The sequence below is a fragment of the Eptatretus burgeri genome, chromosome 13 (genome assembly GCF_056783735.1).
Source record: "Eptatretus burgeri isolate ZD-2024b chromosome 13, Ebu_testis_v1, whole genome shotgun sequence".
Classification (NCBI taxonomy): Eukaryota; Metazoa; Chordata; class Myxini; order Myxiniformes; family Myxinidae; genus Eptatretus; species Eptatretus burgeri.
In genome coordinates this window covers 38,161,113-38,183,612 of record NC_140973.1, presented here as the reverse complement: position 1 = coordinate 38,183,612, position 22,500 = coordinate 38,161,113, and the positions used below count along the sequence as shown (strand labels likewise).

The window sequence follows — 22,500 nt, the reverse complement described above, 5'->3', positions numbered from 1 at the left end:
GATGTTAAATTGGGAGAAATACAAAGTAAATTCGAAGATAGATTGGAGGAAACAAAGGTAGAAATTACATTGGAGGGGGAAAATATACGGAAAAAATTGGTAGATAAAATTGATGCAACGAACATTCGGGTTGATAAAGTGGATGAAAGCCTGGAACGTCATCGTGCCTGTGTGGATGCTCGTATGCAGCTGCAAGTTGAAGAGTGGGGAGAGCTGAGGAAGCAAGGAATGAATTTGGCGGAGGAGGTAAAAGGATTGGAGGCTCGTTTGGACGAACAAGATAAAATTATGAGCCAAGATGAAGTCTTGGATAAAGGCCTGGTAGAGCCGTCTTTTGTAAGTAGAGTGTCCGGGTTGGTTGAGGAGCAGCTACAAACTCGCGACGGAGCCTTGGAGGAGGTTGTGCGGGCCCAGAAGATCCTGCGGGAAGAGGTGAATCGGTCCATTCAACGTTTGGAACAGGAGGCAAAATTGACCCATGAGACCCTCACCACAAAACATCTTTGGCCACAGTGGGCTCCGAAATTGGATACGCAGCCACAAGGGTGTTTGATCCCTTGGCTGGATTCGGACAAGGGAGAAACTGAGAAGCGGGCCACCGTAAAAGTGATCCCCCTGGTAAATTTCGACGGGTCAGGGAGCGTTGAAGCTTTTCTGACGCAATTTGAGTGCATTTCCCGTCTAAACGGGTGGAATGAGCGGGAACGTACAGGGAATTTGGTGGCAACGTTGCGGGGACCAGCCGCAGATGTGTTAAACGTGATCGCGGAGGGGATGTTGACCAGCTCCCACATTTGCGAGGCGTTGAGCCGTCGGTTTGGGTTCGCGGCAAACTGTGATTTGGTGCGGGCCCAGCTCCAGCACCGCAGATTAAAGCCGGGTGAGACAGTGCAGGAGCTGGCACAGGACATTTACCAATCAGTCAGGATCCCGTATCGGGACCTTACAGTGGAGGCGTGGGACAGACTGGCACTAGAGAAATTTTTAGCTGCTCTTCCTGACCCTGAGGTCCGAGCACTGGTGGAGCTACAGGATCCACCCACCGTTCACCGAGCGGCCGAGTGCGCGGCCAGGCTGGCCTCGTGGAGTCGGCCGGGTCGGGTTCCAGAGAGGCCATCAGTGACGATCCGACAGGCGGAGATCCAGGATCAGGGAGGGGGGCTGGGAGAAATTGGCATTACCCAAATGTTTCAGGAAATTTGCCAGAAACTGTCAAGTTTGATAAGGGGTAATTCGGTAGTTGATGCGCCAAAGCGGCGGGGTCCAGCCCAGCCAATAGAGCAATTCGATTATGGCCGAGGGGGTCCGGAACCGGAAGAGACATTTCACCGATACTCACGGGGGCCTTTTATGGGGAGTTGTTTCCGGTGCGGGCGAAGAGGACACATGCAACGATATTGCCGGTACCCGGCGATGGAGAGACCCTCCAATAGACTTTCAAGCCCGGAGAGGATGAATCCTCCTGCTGAACTGCCAGGTCTATCCGAGGTGCCCTTACCTAGGTCGAGTCCAGAGATCACTGTCGGGGGTCGGGGAGACTAGATTGGGCTGAGCATATACGGCCATGCTCGGCTGCTGAGATTGTGGCGAAGTGCCCTCCTTTGGTGGAAAAAAATGAATTGTGGGAAAATTGGCATGGGTTTGTAAGTTCTGCTGGGTTTTAGAGTGACAGTCGGGACAGTGGGTAATTGGTAACAAAGCGGGCACAATTGGCTGTCCAATGGCTGGTGCGTGGATCGGGTGAGAAGTGCTGTGTGAGTTGTTTTAAGTTAAGAAGTGAAATGTATGGTGCACACATTGATTTTTTATTGGACATGGTGTGGTAACAGGGAAGGTCATGGTCGGTGAAGTGTTAGAAATGCAGGTGTCACATGTAAGGCCGATGGGGTGGGGGAGTCATGTGGGTTTTGTGGGTGGGGATGATGTGCTTGTCCACAGGGATTGCTGAAGCTCACGGTGAGCGTGAATTGCGACCCCCTTCAAGGAGATTCACCACCTGGTGGCTAATGGTGACAGTGTCTGGAGGCAACTGGTAGAGGGTCTGGTTGGGCGACCAAGGCGGGTAGGACCTTGGCGACCCAGGAAGGCCAGAGGAGCCAGTGAGACCCCTTCCAGAGTGTTGTACGGGATTAGAGCTGATGGCTACCAGGGGGGAGGGAATCAAAGGGAGCGGGGCGGAGAAACGTCCGGGTTGGACTAAAGCTTACCTGTCGGCATGGTTGCACCTGAGATGCCCCCATCATCTTGTGGTAAACCACCCCACGGCCACGACGGGATTCAGCCTGCATGATTAAAATGAGGACCATGACCTAGAAATGTGATGATGACCATGGTGTGAGTGTTGTGAAGATGTGTGAGTCCCACTCGATCCTGCACAACTTGACAGGTGCAGCAAGGGCATGATGTCCGCATAATTTTGGGGCAAGCAAATTTGAAAATTGACTCCCCAGGTAACGCTGGGTCTATTAGCATCCACTGGGGGAGGCGGTCAAGTGTAAATATCCTGTGAATAGTGTCGTTAAGGCTTAGAGTAGGAATGTAAAGTATAAGTGTTGTGTTTTTGTGGAACCTTTTGTTTCCCCTCCCCAGATCACTGCAAGAGTGTTGGGCAAGAGCGATGATCCAGAAGATGGAGTGCAACTTCGCTCAGTGCTATCATGTGATAAAATAAAATAAAAAATAAAAAAACAAATGATTGTTTAGGCGAGGATAAGGCCATAAGGGGGTAGTACATTAAGCAGGATAGGTAAGTTAGCTGCGACTCGCTGCCCATTGCCCCTCCTACTTTATTTCGTTAGGTTAATTAGGTGTGAGTCAGTAAGTGTTAAGGCTGGTACGGTAGCACCTGTGATATACCTTGCAGGAGCTGCGGTACCAGAGGAGGGGGCAGTGTTACGTTTGAGGGGGGGGGTATGCATTCAAAGGGTAATTAGGATGTTTAATTAGGTATGCCATGCTGTTCGAGTTTACCAGGATCTCGATGTAATAAGTAGCAATTCAGTGGTGATAAGTTGTCTAGTAAATGTTCATTTCTTCAAGGGGGAAATGATAATTGTCACGTAATTAGATAGGGACACGGGATAGGGTAAGTGTGTCTGCGTAAACCCCTTTTAGTAGTCCCTGGAGGCTGGCCGTGACGTCACAGGACAGGGCTGCGGATGGCTCCGCCCCTTGATCACGATTGGCGGAAGGCAACGGCGGTGGGTAAATAAAACGGCTCGATTGGAAGTGACGAGGACGGGAGGATAAAAAGGTTCTGTTCGGGGTCGAAAAGGAAGAGGAAGAAATCGGGACAAAAAGATCGTGTTTTTTTGGTGTGGAGGCTGTTGCGCGGGAAGCGTACTTGTTGTTGTGCTGATTCGATCGTGTTCTTCATCGTGTCTTGGAGCCTTGCTGAGCCTCGTGCCTCACCTTGGTTGGCTCTGGGGTTCTGCTGACTCGGAGTACGGGGTCGAACGGCGGGCGGACCTGCCTCCCTCTCCTGCACGCAATTTGGTGCCCGAACTGGTTCCCTGGCGGCTGTGAGCGGACTTGGGCCAAGACCAGGAGGTCGACAGCACCACGGTTTCTCCTGCCCCCCTGACGAGAGCAAGGCCAGCTCGTCCGTCGCCGATCCAGGGACAGTTGCGTCCACACCACGGTCCAGCCTGACCACCAGAAGTAGCTGTGTGTGTGTGTGTGTGTGTGTGTGTGTGTGTGTGTGTGTGTGTGTGTGTGTGTGTGTGTGTGTGTGTGTGTGTGTGTGTGTGTGTGTGTGTGTGTGTGTGTGTACTTGGCGCCTTAGAGGGTTTGAGAATTGTATATTCATTGGAATTGTCTGTGTTTTCCCCACGCCCGATCCCACACCATCCCGTCGAATCGCCCCGGATCCCTCTTCTTGCCGAGTCTTGTTATTTCTGGTAAATAATAAAAACAAATAAACATCATCAACTCAGTAAAAAGTGACTCGTGCCACCTTCCTCGTCCCGTTTGCGGTAGAGCGATTAGAACCGCCATGTTTGGGTTATAAATAAATAAACCGCCTCCATCGTTTCGGCTCATTCTACGTTGGCGGGACTGTTCAAGTCCCGTGGACGTCACAATATATATATATATATATATATATATATATATATATATATATATATATATATATATATATATATATATATATATATATATATATATATATACACATGTATTTCACACCTCCCACACTCCTCGAGCCAAAGTTGCTGCACAAAGCAACCCAAGGAGGCCTGCAGAAGGTAAGCGCTTTGCTGTTTCAAATCCTTCCCAGAGTTCCTCCACAGCTATAAAGATGTTCACAGATAGAACACACATGAGAATCCCAATGCTACACACACCCTCTGCTGCCAGACCAGTTTCATCACTCATTGGCGAATCTTCATGGACGGCACAGAAAACAATGCACACCAATAAGGCTCCCAAGCATGTACCACGTGTAAACGACAAAAGCAGTCAATGCATTGGACATAGTTCATAGACATAGTCTCCCTGTCATATGCACCATCGACATTGTCACGGGAAATTACGTGTTACACCGGTGAGACATCCCGCGAAACTATGTTTGTGTCGTGAAGCTACAATACAGTACTTGCAGTGTCGTATGTTTAAAGTGCACATGGTGAGACGTCCCGTGAAACTATCATTATCCCACGAAGCTACAAAATAATCACAAAGGTTCTATGTGGACAAACAAACAAACAAACGACACAGACAGACAAACTGATCCAAACGCAATCGCCTCTCCTTCGGTGAGGGTATTGATCCCAGGTATTTAACTACAATGTATTGTAAATGCATACAAGATGTCCCGTGAAACTATTGTTGCGAATTCGCGCCCGCCGGTGTGCGAACGGCCACGTAACTCGAATCGCGGCACGTCGCCCACAGGACGGACAATTCAGTCGTGACCCTCTCGGAACAACGCCGGGAGCTAGTCATGGGTGGGGGTTTAACCTCACCACGATCGTGCCAATTGCCCATCCGCGCAGGAGAGGGTTGCTCGCCAAATTCGATCTACCTAAGTACCTGCGCAAATGGTCGACCGGGAGATCGTACCACGCCACAGGTCAACTCCGGACACGAACCGCTTAAGCGGTCCATTCGGTGCTACATTGATAACCGAGCGGTGTTATCGTCGGCCTTGACGGTTCCGATTAATTACCGGGATGTTGCACCCACTACAAACCCCTTACGTGATGCAGGATGGAGAGTCATTAGAGAAAAGACGAAGCGAAACGGGCACAGTTCGACAAGCAAGCATTTTATGCACACGCACACACAGACAAGCACGAAAGGCACGTATTTACAGCCATACAATTATGCACAAAAAGCAAATGTAATACATCTGACTAACGCGTACACACGGCAACACTTACACAGTTTTACTTCACAGATGGCGCCAACACAAATTTACACAAAAGCAAAAGAAGGAAGCCACCCTCACAGACAAGGAGGCAGACAGGCCCGTAGGCCAAATGTGTGTGGGACCTTGAGGAGCGGCCAGGTCCGCGAGACCGGGGAGGTCTTACCCTCGTCCCAGTGACGCGTTGGCGGGCAAGCCGCAAAGTGTCCGCGCCGCTGTGCCCCGACTCCGGGCCCCTGGCGTGCTTGTTGGCACCAGGTTTGGGGTGGGGGGGAGAACGGGGCCCCCTTTTGCACTATCTCAGCACGGGGGAAGGGGAAATTGTTGATGCCCTGGTTGCGGGGAGTGGCTGGCTGAATTGGGTCCCGCAATGAGACGAGCGATCCCCCACACCGCAGCCTCGTCGCCGACTGCCGTCCTCCTGGCCTCGGACCCGAGCTCCCCTGCCCCGACCAGCCGCCCGCATCTCCACTGCGCGCACTCGACTCAACTCCACCAACGCGACGCTCCTTGTCTCCAAAAGCAACTTCTCGACGACACACTCTCCTTATAGTTCCACACTCTTCTCCTCGCTCAACTCAAGCGCGCGAGTCGCCTTCCGCTCGCACCTTTATAGCGGAGGTGCCAATATGCAAATTCCCGGATCAAGCCGCTATTGGAGGCGGGCCCACACCGCCCCCCTCCCCCCGGTCAGCCATTGGTCGGGCAAAAATGGGCGTGAACCTCCCCTGATCCTAAAATTTGCATAGACGGAATTCACCTCCACGCGCCTGGAGGCGGGGCCAAGCCGCCTCGCGCTTGCCCATTGGACGGTGGAGAAGTGGGTGTGAAGCATTCCTGATCCGAATTTTCCCCTCAGAAAGGCCGCCATTCGCGCTCGCGGCTCGGTGCGTTCGGCACCAATCGCCGAACGGGCCCGAGACAGCCCGACGTTTAGTGTTCACAGCTGGTGCGAGAATGGCCGGAGAAGCGATGATGTGGGATGAGGTTGTGAAGGTAAAGGCGAAGGTGGTGGTGTGGCGTCGTTGTGTGGTTGGCGCTGTGGTGGGGATGGCGTGGTTGTTGAGACGCTGTTTGTTTGACATAAAAGATAGAGAAAGAAAAACGACTAACTCAAAGCGTCGCAGCCCGAATGGATCACATAAACACCTTCATACAACGGGTTTGGGCTTACTACACATGTACCTATGGAGATATCTCACCTGAGGGCCCTTTATGGTGTAATGCGAATTTCCACAGCCGTAACACTATCATTATCCCTCGAAGCGACAAATAAATAATCACAAACGTTCGATGTGGACAAAGAAACAAACAAACGACACAGACAGACAAACGGATCCAAACGCAATACCCTCTCCTTTCGTTAGGGTATTGATCCCAGGTATTTAACTCCAATTTTTTTCAATGCATACAAGCCGTTCCGTATGCGTTTTTTGCTTCATGTAAGTATATCGGGTTATTTTTATTATTATTTTCGACATCAAACGCGCCATTTTACAGCGCTCAAATAAAAGTATGTGTTTACTGGTGCGAAATTTCTGGCTGAAACCGAAATTATGCAAAAAAAAAACAAAATAAACTTCACTTATTTCATTTTTGTGTGACTATCATAATTATAAAAGGGTGTCAGCAGATGACCTACAGTTATGCACGCTCACCTTTCTCCCTAGCTGGAGTTTGAATCCCGATCCAGCTGTGAACTGTCACCCGGGTCACATGCATGTTTTTGCTTCATGTACAGTATGCACATCAGGTTATTTAAAATATCACATCGGCAGGGGACGTGTAATTGCAAAAAGCAATTCTGTCTCTTGTTCAAAATTACTTCCTTATAAATCCCTCTCAGTCTCAAGTGTTGCAGATGTCACATCTTGTTTTAATCCAAATCGATTTGGTCGTTTGTGGCGTGCCAGCACAAAAGCAGGATTTAATCTCCTCGGTTGAGTTTATGTATTTTCATAATCTCAACATATTTGTCATTAGTAAAGGAATTATGGGTTTTTAATGGCCACAATTATTCCCACCTCGAAGCGTTGGCCAGGGAAGGGTTTTCGTCCAAGTTTTTCTTGAACTGGCTGACCCAGCCTGACGTTCGACGAAGTAGGTCAGAGCAGGAATTTGTAATTTGTCCCTGATGCAGGCAATAATAGCTCATGCACTCCCTTATCTTTAACGTCCACCAAATAATGCTAGCAGGCTTGACAGTTTAACGTCCATCCGATGGACGGTACACACATTGATGAATCGTCCTTCCTGCGAAAAACCAGCATGACAGTTAATATAGCTGGGCCGACATTCAATCCCGAGCTAGATAGCTTACAAGCAAGTATGCATACCTCGAAGCCATCCTACATTCCCAAGTAAAGGCAAACTGAATTGGTTGTAAGCACTGCACTGCGCTTGCACGAATAACAGCAAAATCTACCACTGCTTATTGGAGGAAAAATGATGTTGAATCAAATGTTTTCCGATGCATAGGTTGTCATTGTTCCTGCCATATAACTGGCTGCTGGCTTTCTCATTTCTGGTAGGATGGCTGTACCACCTGTGCAGTGCCCCCCTCTAAATTTTGTGCAAGATTTGGCCTGGGTGCCCGCAACATGAATTACTAGCAACACTTTGTGAAAGACTTTAACATTCACCAGCAGCAACCGATGCTGGCAGACGGGTTCTGAGATGAACCTTCCATGACGTTAACAGCATACTCATTAATACCAAGGTCATAAGGTTGACAGGATGGCCTGGAGGTGTGTACACTCACCTCACATCTAAGGTGTCTACAGCCTGGGTTTGAATCATCCCAGACATAATAGATTCATCATGAATGTGTCGTCCCTCGGATGGACGATACACTGGGCATCCTGTCTGCCAGCATTCGTTGGTGCCCTTTAAAGATCCAGTGATGTCTTTTGTAAAGAGTAGGCGAGCTATCGAGCTATAGGCGAGCTATGTAAAGAGTATGGCCAAATTCAAAATTCTTGTCCTAACCAGGAGAGGGCATTTCATCAGTGGCACAGCCACGCCCACAGCCATTGATGCTACCTTGCAGCCTTGTGCTGCATATGAACGAAGAAGAACCAGGGTTATAGTTTATAGTGAGGTTGGGAATCTAACACTGAATACACATCGTAATGGCTCTTTGTAACCCTATTCATCCAGGAATTGAGCTCGAACTATATATGGCAAAAGCAAGCATGTAACAATTTAGGTCTTCAAGAAAAAATGCTCCACCAGTTAATCAACAAAACAGAGAGCTTGGGCTGTGGTGCAACATTGGGGTGATACCTTTAAAACAAATCACTAACATAGTGATGCAGATTGCAAAAGTCAAAGCATGAGTGAGTGCATGGTCACCAAAGGATATACTGTATACTTGCCAACAATTACTGCTCACAAATCTTGTTGCCAATTCAGAACTAGAGCACGGGATTGAACCTTCAAAGAAACTGGCACTGCACATACTTTGAAAACAACGCTCTAGTCCTTTCCTTCAGTTTATAGTCATATCACATATATCCAATTATATTTAGCCTTTTACACTTACTTAGCGCCCAATCTTGTCTGCTCCTTGCATTTGTTCTAACAACAACTATGATTAAGCAAAACCACAAATGCTTCATGACATAATGAGATGGTTTTTGTGGTTGAATCTTCAAATCACCTCAATACCTCCACCACCAAAGGTGAAGGAGGTTATGTTTTCACCCCTTTATGGATGTTTGTTACTTGCAAAATCTTCAAGTATATTGGTCAGTCGATTTTGTTATTCTGTCTTTCTTTCTGTCTGTTTGTTTGTCTGCCAATCGCCTCCAGGTCACGATTTAAAACTGATATTCACAAAACTTCAAGGTATAGAGGTAGTCTCAACTTAGAAGCCTATTGATTTTGAGGTCAAAGATTTTGACGTCAATATTTTTAACATACACCAACAGAAACCAATGCTAGCAGACGGGATCTGAGATTAAACTTCCACCACATGGAGAGCATACTCATTGATGCAGCCTCAGACATCATCACAGCTGGGCAAACGGTCATCTTGAGGTCAAATTTCTAAAATCGTCATTTTTCATCTGATCGACTCGAAATTTGAACAGGACTTGCATAGTGCATCACTGAATTGGGAAACCAACTATTTTTGAGATCAAAAGGTCAAAAGTCAACGCAAAGTCAAACTTCTAAAATCATCAATTTTCAACTAATTAATCGTCAATTTCCATCACTGAATTGGGAAAGGAACTATTTTTGAGGTCAAAGGTCAACTCAAGGTCAAACTTCTAAAATCATCAATTTTCAACTGAAAAATCACCAATTTACATCCGATTGACCTGAGCTTTGATTAAGATTGTCAATTTTAATCTAAATATAATGGACAATTTTATGTAGCTTTGGCAACCTTTGAAGAGGGGGTGGATTTTGCAAGTATTGTGCTCCGCACGATGTCTTTTTCTTGTTTGTTTGTCTGTGTAAAGGATATCTCAAAAAGTTGTGGATGGATCCAGATGAAATTTAGTGGACAGCTTGGGTGTGTGACACGGACGAACTAATTAGATTTTGGTGAAGATCTGGATCCAGCTACTAGAATATTTTAAGTGATTCTTCACCATTGAGAGATATGGCCAAAAATAATATATAGCACATGATATCTCAAAAAGTAGTGGACGGATTCAGTCAAAACATGATGGACACGTTGGGTGTGTGACTCAGAAGAACTGATTCAATTTTGGTAAAGATTCAAATCTGGATCTGGATCTGATAATTTTGTAAGTGATTCTTTACCATTGAGATAGAGGCTGAACAGATATATAGCACGATATCTCAAAAAGTTTTGGATGGATTCGGATGAAACTTGGTGAACAGGTTTGATGTGTGAGAAAGACAAATTGGTTCGATTTTGGTGAAGATACGGATCCAGATACGATAATTATTTAATTTTAAAAGTGATTCTCCACCATTGAGAGATGGGGTCAAAAGCGATATATAAAACATGATATTTCGAAAATGTATTGGGTCTGATATGTTCTCGTGGATAAGGTATTGCATGGTGGTGGTATGCACTCTACTGAGTGCCCTTTTAGTTAAACTTGTTTCTCTTTTGTTTGTGCTCCTCAGGAAGTCATGTGTTGGACAACCATCTATTGTTCCAAATTGTACAACCGACATCCAAATTGATCCTCTCACACACAGACTGATGAGGTTTATTTTGCCTTGTGATAAGGAAGATGATAAATCGATTATCATAAAATATATTAAATCATTATTTTTTCCAACTTCCTCATCACAGATCATAACTTCAGATTTTATCCACACCAGCCCACCCAAACCCAAGCTTACAGCCTCTATTGTTTTAGCAGTCAATCAGTGAAGTCGCTGATCCTCAAGCAAGAGGTCATCTGCCTATATATATATATATATATATATATATATATATATATATATATATATATATATATATATATATATATATATATATATATATATATATATATCACATACATTTGACTCGTTTTGAAATCCAACATGGGTTGTTAAACATTCAGCTTTTAGCATACAGTGTCCACTCCTCACCTGCTGATTGACTTAATACACATACAACAAAAGTGTGATGAATTCAATTAAATCTTCTCATCCATCCTCCCTTTGAAAAATGATTTTCTTCCAGCTATCTTCAATTGAACCCAATTTTTATTTTGCAATCATTACCCTTCCTTGGAAACCCCGCTGTGCAATGATTCCACCCCATTGTGATTCGACCCCATATTCTGCTGTTACCTCATTAGTCTTTGCCCATCGGTACAACCAGGCCCAAACTAGTTGTTCTTCATCTTCTCTACAAGAGTGAGGCTCATGGAAGACCAAAGGAATAAGCGAACAGGAAAGAAAGAAAAAGATGAGGATGAAACACTGATATCAGCAAGTAAGAGGGTTGCGTCAGAAGAATTTGTGTTCAATCCAATATGGCTGCCAGATCATGTGACCTATTAATTATTCGTAAATGCCATGGTATCCTCAAGGCTTGGGGAATGTGTGTGAAGTTTCCCTAAATCTGTCCAGCGGTTCTGGAGAAGATTTTAGGAGGTTTTAGGTCAGGTCAGGTATGGGAGCATGCTGGAGCAACACGTCAGTTTTCGGATAAATCCAATGTGGCTGCAAAACCATGTGACCTGTGATGTCATAGGCTGGGAACATATTCTTCTTCATGGATAGGCAGTCATACCTGTAAAGTTTCACCTCAATCTCTTCAGTCATTCTGGAGAAGAAGATTTTTGAAGGCTTTTTTAAAAAAAAAATGAAAGGCTGACTGATGGCATCATCAATTTTTTTCTGTGGACCAAATTATCCCTAGATGACTCAAAAATTTTCATACTTATCGGATGTAACATTCTACGTATGCAATTATGATGTTATAATGAAGGCACCTGTGACGTCATAAAAATTACACTTATTCCCCATGAGGACTACTTGCCAAATGTCATTTTCATTTTTTCCATGGTGCGGTTTTGGAGAAAGAGAGGTCCAAAGTTTTTCCTTTTTTCCAACATGGCTGTCACACCACGTGACCTACGATGTCATAATTATCATTAAACATTCGACATGAGTAGCTGCTCCTATGGTGAAAATTTTGTGTCAATCCAAAGAGTGGTTGCAGAGAAAAACCGTACTCTTTTTCTGTGTGGACAAACAAACAGACAAATAGACAAACAAGAAAAAGATGTCGTGCAGAGCACGATACTTGCAAAATCTGCCCCCTCTCCAAAGGTTGCCATGGATACATCAAATTGTCCATTTTGTTAAGATTAAAATTGACAATCTTAATCAAAGCTCAGGTCAATCAGGTGAAAATTCATTATATTTCAGATTGAAGTTGATTATTTTAGAAGTTTGACCTTGCGTTGACCTTTGACCTTTTGATCTCAAAAATAGTTGGTTTCCTAATTCAGTAATGTACTGTGTAATTGCTGCTTAATTTTGAAATCAATCAGATGAAAACTGACAATTTTTCAGATAAAAATAGATGATTTTAGAAGTTTGAACATGAGTTGACCTTTGACATTTTGATCTCACAAATAGTTGGTTTCCCAATTCAATGAAGCAAAATGCAAATCCTGTTCAAATTTCAAGTCAATCCGATGAAAAATGACGATTTTTCGAAATACAACCTCAAGATGACCTTTGACCTCAAAATCAAGAGGCTTTTAAGTTTGGACTACCTCTACAACTTGGTAAAGTTTCGTGAAGATGAGTTTAATATTGTGACCTGCAGGCGATTGACAAACAAACAAAGAAGACGTCGTGCAGAGCAAGAAACTTGCAAAATCCATAAAACATATTTGGACTCAAAAATAATTGGTGGTTAAATTCAATGACCAAATTTGCAAATCCTCTTGAAATTTCAAGTGAATCGGATGAAAATTCACAATTTTAGAAATTCGGCCGATGTTGACCTTTTGACCTATGTGGACCTCATAAATAATTGGTGGTTGAATTCAGTGACCTCATATGCAAATCCTTTTAAAATTTCAAGTCAATGGGATGAAAATTGAGGATTTTAGAGATCTCACCTAAGTTTTTGACCTTTGGCCTATATTGACCTTATGGTCAATGTTGACTTCAAAAATAATTTGCGAGTTGAATTCAGTGACCTGAAATATAAATCCTCTTCAAATTTCAAGTCAATCGGATGAAAATTGAGGATTTTAGAAATCTCACCTCAGTTGTTGACCTTTTGGTCCATGTTGACCTCAAAATAATTGGCTGTTTGAATTCAGTTACCTGATATATAAATCCTCTTCAAATTTCAAGTCAATTGGATTAAAATTGAGGATTTTAGAAATCTCACCAAAGTTGTTGACCTTTGGCCTATGTTGACCTTTTGACCTTAACAACAAACGGCTTCTTCCTTATCACAAACTGTACCATGTGGTGAAGTTTTGTGAAGATCGGTTTAAAATTGTGACCTGTAGGCGATAAACAGATAGACAAACAGACAGACATATAGATAGACAAATAAACAAGCAGTCATAGACTGGTACTTACGAAATCGTCAACTTGACCTCTGATCTTGTCTAATAAAAGCTGTCTCCAGAGAAGGTAGCGACGCAAACTAGAAGTTTCTACGATGATTCTGTGCCAAACCTCTCATAAAACATCCGATTTTTACCTGAATTTCAACAACAGATTGTTAAGCATACTTAACCATTACCAAAATTGAAGACAGGATTGAAATTGACTTTAAAACGAGCGCGTAATGCCGTGTGTTACAATCCCCCTCATTAGCATAATCTTCAGTTAAGCCTCAGATATGACACCCGACATAAATCTCATAAACATCTGATTTTTACCAGAATTTCGACAACCGAGTGTTAAGCATACTTAGCCATTACCAAAAGTGAAAACAGAATTGCGATCCGAGTTAAAACGAACTCGTAACGTTGACCGAAGCAAAAATCTCCATTTCTCCACGCAATTATTTAATATTATTTTATCAAAGTCACAAAACCGTAATATTCGGCCATCCACCAACAATCTTTACATAATCCGACGGCTTAGCGAGTCAGGCATGCGACGATAACCTTTATTTGGGATAAAAAATAACCTTTAAACACCATCTTTATCCAAAACACCATCAGCGCGCACACGGAAAGCCATTACGTGACTCAACGACGCGTCTGCTCGTGCGTGCTGCACCACGTGACGAGCCGTGACGCGGCGAGTGAAATATTTTTTATACAATCCTAAAACGTCTCCAAAACATCCGATTTTTACCAGAATTTCGACAACCGAGTGTGAAGCGTCCTAAGCGATCACAAAAACCGAATACAAAATTAAAATCAAAGTTAAAACGAACTCGTAATGTCGACCGAAGCAAAAATACTCCATTTCTCCACATGAATTTACGGAATTATGTTTGACCTCACTATGACCTTGACCTTTGACCGATTTTGACCAAAATCTAATCAGCGCTAGCCATCACCCTCCTGAATCACGTGGTATAATTTGACATTGGCAGCTTCCGTTCTCTAGTTATCGTGCCTACAAACAAACACACAAACAGAGGACGGAAGTCATCAATATACTTACGAAATCTTTAGATTTCGTAAGTAACAAAGAATAACAAAATCGACTGACATATATACTTGAATAATCTTCGATTTTGCAAGTAACAAACAGACAAACGAACAGACCCAAATACTGTACCCTCTCCTCTGGCGAGGGTAACGATAGTCTTGCTGGTGAAGGCTCGTGCTACTTCTTAATGGGAAGTAAGAAAAAGCTGACCCAAAACGTCGGTTTCTTCTTGCCTCCCACGGCGGTTATCATATTTCAATCACCATCATGTTTATTTCATACAATGTACATAAATAATAATATTATTAGACAATGGACAAATAAATACTGTATATGTGAATTATACTTTCCCTCACAGCATCACATGGTCAGTTTTCGTGACCCAAGACAACAGAATGAAAACATGTATCATTAGGAATCATTATATTCTTAAACAATAATAATTTTTTTCTGCCTCCGCTGCCGAAGGTGTTATGTTTTCGGGTTGACTGTCCGTATGTGATGATTTTGTTACAGCGATACTTGTGAACAGCTGAAGGTATTTGTTTTACCAAACTTAGTACAAAGGTGCATTATGACACGATTTGATATTGGGGTCAAAGGTCAAAGGTCATGTGACCTTTATCTGAAAGTGGCAGTTTTTTGTTTTTTTTACTGTGATAACTTGTGAACCGCTAAAGGGATTTTTACCAAACTTGGTACAAATATGTATTATGATGCAAAGATGGCCTGATAAGATTTTGGGGTCAAAGGTCAAAGGTGACATGACCTTTAGCTGAAAGTAGCAGATTTTTGTTCCCACAATAACTTGGGAATCGCTGATGAGGTTTCGATTAACTTGGCACAACTATGGACTGCAATACGACGATGAATTGATTATTATTTTTGGTGTTCAAAAGGTCAGAGGCCGATGGTCAAGTGCCCTTTAATTTAAAGAAAACTGTGTTACTGCATTAACTTATGAACCACTCAAAAGATTTCAACAATACTTAACAAATGTATGAACTGATTCAATTATGGATTTAACAGGTCAAAGGTCAAGTGCCCTTTGAAAATCATTTTTGCAGACCATAACTCGAGTCAGAAGCATCTGATGTTGTCTCTCTTTTACTTATCTGTCTTTTCTTTCTCACGCTCTCAAGGGATATTTGATATTTTTCATGTGACCTTTAAATGTGATCAAACGTAGCAGTGGATGACATCCAATTTTGGCAGAGGAATATTAATTGACGGATCTGAGTCAAATTCTACTTTGTCATATTATATATGTGTGTAAAACACCCTAGTGTTGCTCGCCCCACAGTTGTCATCCCCATTCCTCCACACGCACACCCCCTCCCTCAGTGAACTGAAGTTTATAAACTGTTGGATTGAATTGAGGTGTAGCACATGCTTGATGGGCCAAATGACTTCCTCCTGCGTCCCAGTTCCTTGTGAATCTTTGTGTATCCTTGACTTTTAACTTGCAGTTCCAAAAGCCCAACCATTGGAGCCCAACCGTTGGAAAGTGTTGCTGAAGCAGGAGTTTACCATTTAGTCATGCTCTCAGCACACAATGGCCAACATTTCAATGGACACCTACTGGTGAATCCAAAATCCACTCAGATCTGGATATGTTTGATAATTACTCTGTTTTATGCTTTCACATAAGCTCTTCAAAGAGCCACAGTCATCATAAAAGATGTAGAAATAAATCCCTTTTAGAATTAGCAAAGATAAATTCCTACTATGTGCTTCCAGTAAACATCAGAACAGGGAAAAAATGAAGAGGAAAAGAGCTGTGGAAAGAGGAATATATCCAGAATTCACCAAAGTCAAGAAAAAGGCAAACTTAGCAGTTTAGGTACAGTATCAGTCTTGAATACATGTTTCTGCTTTTGGGCTTAATCAGCAAGAAAGGAAAAGAGATTGTAATGCAGAGTTTACAGGCAGAATGATGATGCATGGAGATCTCAAGAGTACAATGCCAAACACACAGGAAAACTGAAATGAAGCAATTGGGCGTTTGTTTTCTGTTACTTTATAATTTGCTTCAAGGAGCATCTATGAGTTTGTTTTCATGAAGTTTTGTTAATTTATGGTGTTTTTACAAGCTAGTTGAAGCTGATTTTTTGTCCTCTGCCCAACCCCATCACAGGCATGCAAAAGCTTTAACGACAGTGGCAAATGTGTGGCACACTGTCCACCACTCTCTACCTACGAGCCTAACACCTACCAGCATGTGCCCAACCCCAAGGGGAAATACAGCTTTGGGGCAACGTGTGTCAAGCAGTGTCCATGTGGGTTTTTGAAAACTCCAGATTGTTACCTCTGTGTATCGGTGCATACATACGTGTGCGTGCATGCAGTTTCTGTGATGAGTCCAAATTTACCAATTCCTGTTGTATTTCAAAGTGGTGCACCAAAAATAGACACAGATGACTACTACCACTATTATTACCACTACTATTATTTTAACAGCCCCAATTATTCACACCTTCTTGTGGGGTCAACTGAGGAAATATTTTTGGGTCCAATTCTCCACAGCTGGGCAGGTCTGATGTTCCACCGAAAGTAGCAGGGATGTGTAATTTGTTCAGGATGCCAGCAATAATTTACCGATTCCTCATGAAATATGCCGTGGGACCGGGATCTTTAACATCCTCCAACTAATGCTCGCAGATGCGACACCTAGCGTAATGTCCATCCAAGGGACGGCTCACCTTGCGATGAATCTCCCTGCGAAGTACCAATCCGATAGTTTATAGTCACGTTGGGATTCAAACCGAGACAAAACAGCTCAAAGGTAAGTGCGCTACCTGTGCACCAATCTTTCAGAGCTAAAATGGCCACGGATATTTAAAATAAAATAAAAACACCAGATAATGCACCCTCACACGTTTTTGTAAACTCAGTTCCAAAGACAACAGCTGACGTTAATAGGTTAGAGTCATTGCTCTAGGGATAGCTTCTGTAATGCTCGACAGGCATGATTGGCATTGAGTTTATCTCATGTTACTAGTAGGCCTTGGTGTACCACAGATTAATTATGAAATCCATTCGGCAAGTAACAAACAAGGATTTATTTTTAGGTTTTTCCATTAATTACTTCTCAACAAAATCTATCTGTTTGTCGTCAAGTCATTGTTGTAATGAAGGGGTAAGGTTTTAAAACAATAACCAACTGAAACAGGATGTACCTAGAAACATCATCAATAAAGCAGGATGATATTGATAAACTAAAATTTCATTTGGATGCTTCTTTGAACTGGCAGATAAATGAAGTGCCATGTCCTCATAGGCTGTTAATGAAGCAGTAAATTGAAATCATCTCCTTTGAATCCAAATGCCGTTAAATCAATCTTTACTTTTCTTCGACTAAACTCTATATTTTTTTCTTTCTGATAAATTGAATCCGCATTTGAATCATCCTGATGTTAAATCTTTCATTCTCTGCAAATAAAGAAGCCGGAGTAGAAGAACAATTATTTCATTTAATTTATTAATTTATTGTGCATGTGGAAAACATGGAAATTTTACATCCGCTGGCAATTTAAAATCAAAGATTGGCAATGATGATGACAGGCAGTGTTTGCATTGCATCAAACCCTTTTTGCATTAACACTGAACATGTGAATTGCAATTGTTACAAGTGATTGTCTAAAATGACAGCAGAGAATAAGTGGTACATGAAAGTGAATGCCTGAAGGATTAAAACGAAAACAATTATGAAGTGGGTGTGATGGATCCCACATTATCTTGTGAACTTTCAACACAGCATGTTTCTCATACAAGGTACAAATTGAAGGAAGGTTTGTCTGTATTATTCGCTGGGCAATATTCCTGGGTCTTTCTAATTTCTTTGACATTCTCTTTTGACAAATCACCAAATGTACATAACAAACTGGAAGGAAAAATATTTTGGATCAAAGACTCATAAAAGAACCAAAATGCTATTATCAGCAGGAACTCTTTCAATTTCCTTAAAAAGTACAATCTTTGGTTTGCTTTCCCGGCCAACACTTGGGAATTCTTTCTCCATTTCAATTTATCGATGTCTGTGACAAAATACTTATTTCCAGAAACTTGTTCTGTACTATAGTCATGAATAATAATCAAAAGGCAATGGAAATTGGAAACCTGTTAAAGTGGCAAAAATTAAGAATAATTTCCTTTCTCTTATTGACATGAAGGACTTAATAATGATGGCCACACCAGTCTACAAACTTCTGAACTCCGTTCACATATTGATGCTTATCGTTCAGTAAGAAGCCACTAATTACTTATCATCAGCATATTGGATAAGACTACAGTGAGGACTTGAATGGCAGCAGTCACTTGTATACAAAGAAAACAAAATGGGGGAGAACACACAACCTTGTGGTGCACCTAGCCTCAAAACCCTGACACGTGATAGCATATTCTTATGTATCACCCGTTGCAGTCTATATGTAAGAAAACTGAATTAATCTTGAAAGCTTAGGTGTGACATCTAATTTCAGTAACTTGTCAATTAATATGTGTGTATAATGGTAATGAAAACACTGGAGGAGTCAATGAACACTCATCTTCCAAAATACTCGAGAGTATCTAAATGATGAAACCATCTTTGAAGATAAACAAGCAAAGCATCCTCTACATCCTGATTACTCTGATATGGAAATTGAGATTGGTCAAACAATCCTACCTGACTACTTAAAAATTTCAACAATATCTGACCAAATACTTCATTACATAAGATGTCAAGACTACTGGCCGGTAATCATTCAACTCATTGGGTTTTCTTTTTTTTACTTTTGGAACTTTAATGATAATTTATGATCTCCAATGTTGGGGAATGACACCTTGACCAAAAATTGATTGATAAATACATATGAACACTGGGGCAAGTTATTGATGACTTTGTTTCAAAACCCTATTAGAAATACCATCTAAGCCAGTGGTCTTGCTTACCTAAGTCTTAGCAAATTTAAAACATAAAGCTCATTCTTTCCACTGATTGGCTGACTGATATTAAAGATCAGTATCTTCCCAGTGACATAGAAAGGTCAAATTTTGCGTGCCAATGTACATCGAAGCCAATACACCGGGAAAAATCACAGAACCATTGGAAAGTGTCTGTGAATGAAAATATAAATAAATAGGACAAAAAAAGAAAATTAATAATTGGAATAAAACAAATGTAGGTGGGCATCCTGAGACAATGGGGAAGAACGGTTCGTTATTACTTACAATGTGTAAGCACACCCTGCTAGTACATTACAAACCTCATGCACATTCACTACAAGACTCTCATCCGAGTCCTGAATCTTCTCCTTTAACATTGCTACGATAGAATCATTCTCAAATTCGAAATCATGAACATCAATTTGACAATAAAAATCCATCAGATTATCGACAAAGTCTTTAGTGCAGTCTCCAACTTTGATTTGTTATTTTATCCAATCATAATCTGCATTTCCTGCCAAGCAGTACTTGAATTATTTCCTTTAAAATATCGTTGTAACTTTTGTTGATAATCTGCATTAGACTTTGTAACTTGCCTTTCCATTTTTAGATCCTCGTGGAGGATCTCTAAGTCTTACTCACGTTGTTGTTCTTGTGGACTTTTTTTGTTTCACAGCCTACAGTTTTCATTGAAACTACCTGAAACTTGGCATACATAAGTAAAAAATAACCTGCACAGACAGGAACCATCTCCAATTTTGAAAATTCCTCCTAGAAAAAAAGTTATGATGTCAAAATATCTCCGCTAATGGAAATCGCCTAAAAGATTATCTCCGAAACTAGGCAAGCTTTTTGAATTCTGTTTGCGGGAATCAAACAGGGCATTAGCAGAGATGAATTACCGCACACATGATACATCACTATGATGTCATATCAATTTTTATGACGTCATTCCTATTTTTTGACATTTTTTTGTTTCACAACCCAGAGTTTTCATCGGATATTCGTGAAACTTGCCATGTATATGCAGAAAGCCCACGTGCAGGCAGTAACCATCTCCGATTTTGGAAATTCTTCCTAGAAAAAAAGTTGACGTCATAATATCGCCACTAATGGTAATCGCCTATACCATTATCTCCGAAACTAGGCAAGCTGTTTGAATTTTGTTTTCGGGAATCAAGCCGGGCATTAGCACAGCTAAATTATCGCAAACCTGATACATCACAATGACGTCATATTCGTTTTTATGACGTCATAATTAGGAGGATGAGGATCTTAGCTCATTTGAGCTTGTTCTAAAAACCTTTTCCGTGGTGAAATTAATGTGCCAGAAGCAATTTTACCCAAATCAAAATAGCATCAGCTGATGTCTGAGATTGTTCATTTGCAAAAACAAAACAATAATGTTACAATTTCTTTGTAATTTGAAATTATATTCTCTAACATTGCAATTCACTTACAGAGAATATAATTTCAAAAATATGCAAACTTTTCACTGCGTCAGGACGCCGGGGTGCATTGGGACATCCCCTCAAGCAGATGCTCCTGGCTTGGCCAATTATATTAAACACCAATGCATTGGTTCAAAATTATATTTCCATTGATCAAAAATTACATATTGGTCAACAAAATGTTAACCATTGTCAGAATTAATTTCATTCGCCACAAATAGACCTGCTTGTGTATGATGTCACAATGCAACCTAGTTTCCTCTAAGGACGTTGAACCTGGATTCCCAGCATTATGAACCATCATTCAGATGAGAACACCAAACAACCAGCCTTCGGCAATACAAGTATTTCTGCCAAAAATGTACCGCAACAAACTCTGGGAAATACTTTTGTCATATTTCTGTTCCTGCTTGTAAGTTGTTTTTTTCAGCTTAGAATTATACTTGCTGGTCCACAAAGTGTTTAACAAATCCAATAAAGCTTTAATCTTAATTTCTTACCACAGATCAAGACTCAATAGAAGGGCTACTAATTTATCCTATTTACAGTCACTGTCACTGGCTGTGTGATGCATACGAAAATTTTTGTTCCATTTCTTGCATCTTTACAACTGTCCCTGTGCAGATAACTTCGTAGTGGACCGCAACTCATGTGTGCGTGCTTGCCCTCGTGGCAAGATGGAGATTGAGAAGATGGGACAGACAGTCTGTGAAGTTTGTCCTGGGACCTGCCCCTTGGGTATGTCACAACTTGTCACTGCCCCTATTGTCTCTCTGTGAAGCTGCTTCATCACTCTTTGCCATTTTTATTCAGTCGACTGTATATATATCTGTGTTTTATTTGTGTAGACTTATCAAGCTTTGTGATTGAATCATGTATATATATATATATATATATATATATATATATATATATATATATATATATATATATATATATATATATATATTAGATACAATGAGTGTGTAATAATGATGTTATTTCATGAAGTATATAACAAGCTCATAGGATAGCCCAGAGGTATACACATACGCCTCTAAGTTGTCCTTTGAATCCCGACCATGGTGTTGCACATGCAGGCTGAGGCATCAATGCATTTGCCGTAAATCGAATTTGAATCCCGACCATGGTGTTGCACATGCAGGCTGAGGCATCAATGCATTTGCCGTAAATCGCATGGACGTTTAACTGGGCATCCCATCTGCTGACGTTAATTAGTGGATGTTAAAGATCTTATGGTGTCCTTCAGGAAGAATAGGTGAGCTATCGCCGGCACCATCACGAAACTCCAAATCCCTGTATATTCAGTCGAGTGTCCTGAGTCGGAGTGACAACCCGTCCAGGATTGTAAGTGTAGCCAATAAACTGCTTCGGCAGTACTGACACTCTGTATAGAGCATGGTAGATGAAGGAATGAATGAAAAAAGTGTTTAACACAATGATAAACGAAACCCTGTCTGCTTCAAAGTGCCCTGAAGGGATGCATTTATTCTTGTGTTCCTGTAACTTCTGAAATTCTCTTTGGAGGTCTTATGTTACGAATGCCTCACAGAAATGCTCCCATACATTGATTAATATGCAACTTTCAAAATGTCATAATCTGCCTCAGAATGCTCAGAGTGCGCATGTGCAGAAACCACAGGAGATGGCGGTGTTCGGGGAAAGAAAGACTATATCGTGTGTACA

At 41.9% G+C, this 22,500-nt stretch overlaps 1 protein-coding gene across 6 annotated transcripts in view; it reads left to right on the top strand.

Annotated features, from left to right (window-relative positions):
* The window catches only part of LOC147014258 (receptor tyrosine-protein kinase erbB-4-like), a 504,201-nt gene that overhangs the window by 401,963 nt on the left and 79,738 nt on the right, over positions 1-22,500 (top strand). For all 6 annotated transcript variants that reach the window (XM_085852070.1, XM_085852071.1, XM_085852069.1 and 3 more), the window contains 2 exons: positions 16,575-16,716; positions 21,439-21,552. In XM_085852070.1, the coding sequence (XP_085708196.1) occupies positions 16,575-16,716; positions 21,439-21,552 (256 nt within the window). The remainder of the gene's footprint in view (positions 1-16,574; positions 16,717-21,438; positions 21,553-22,500) is intronic.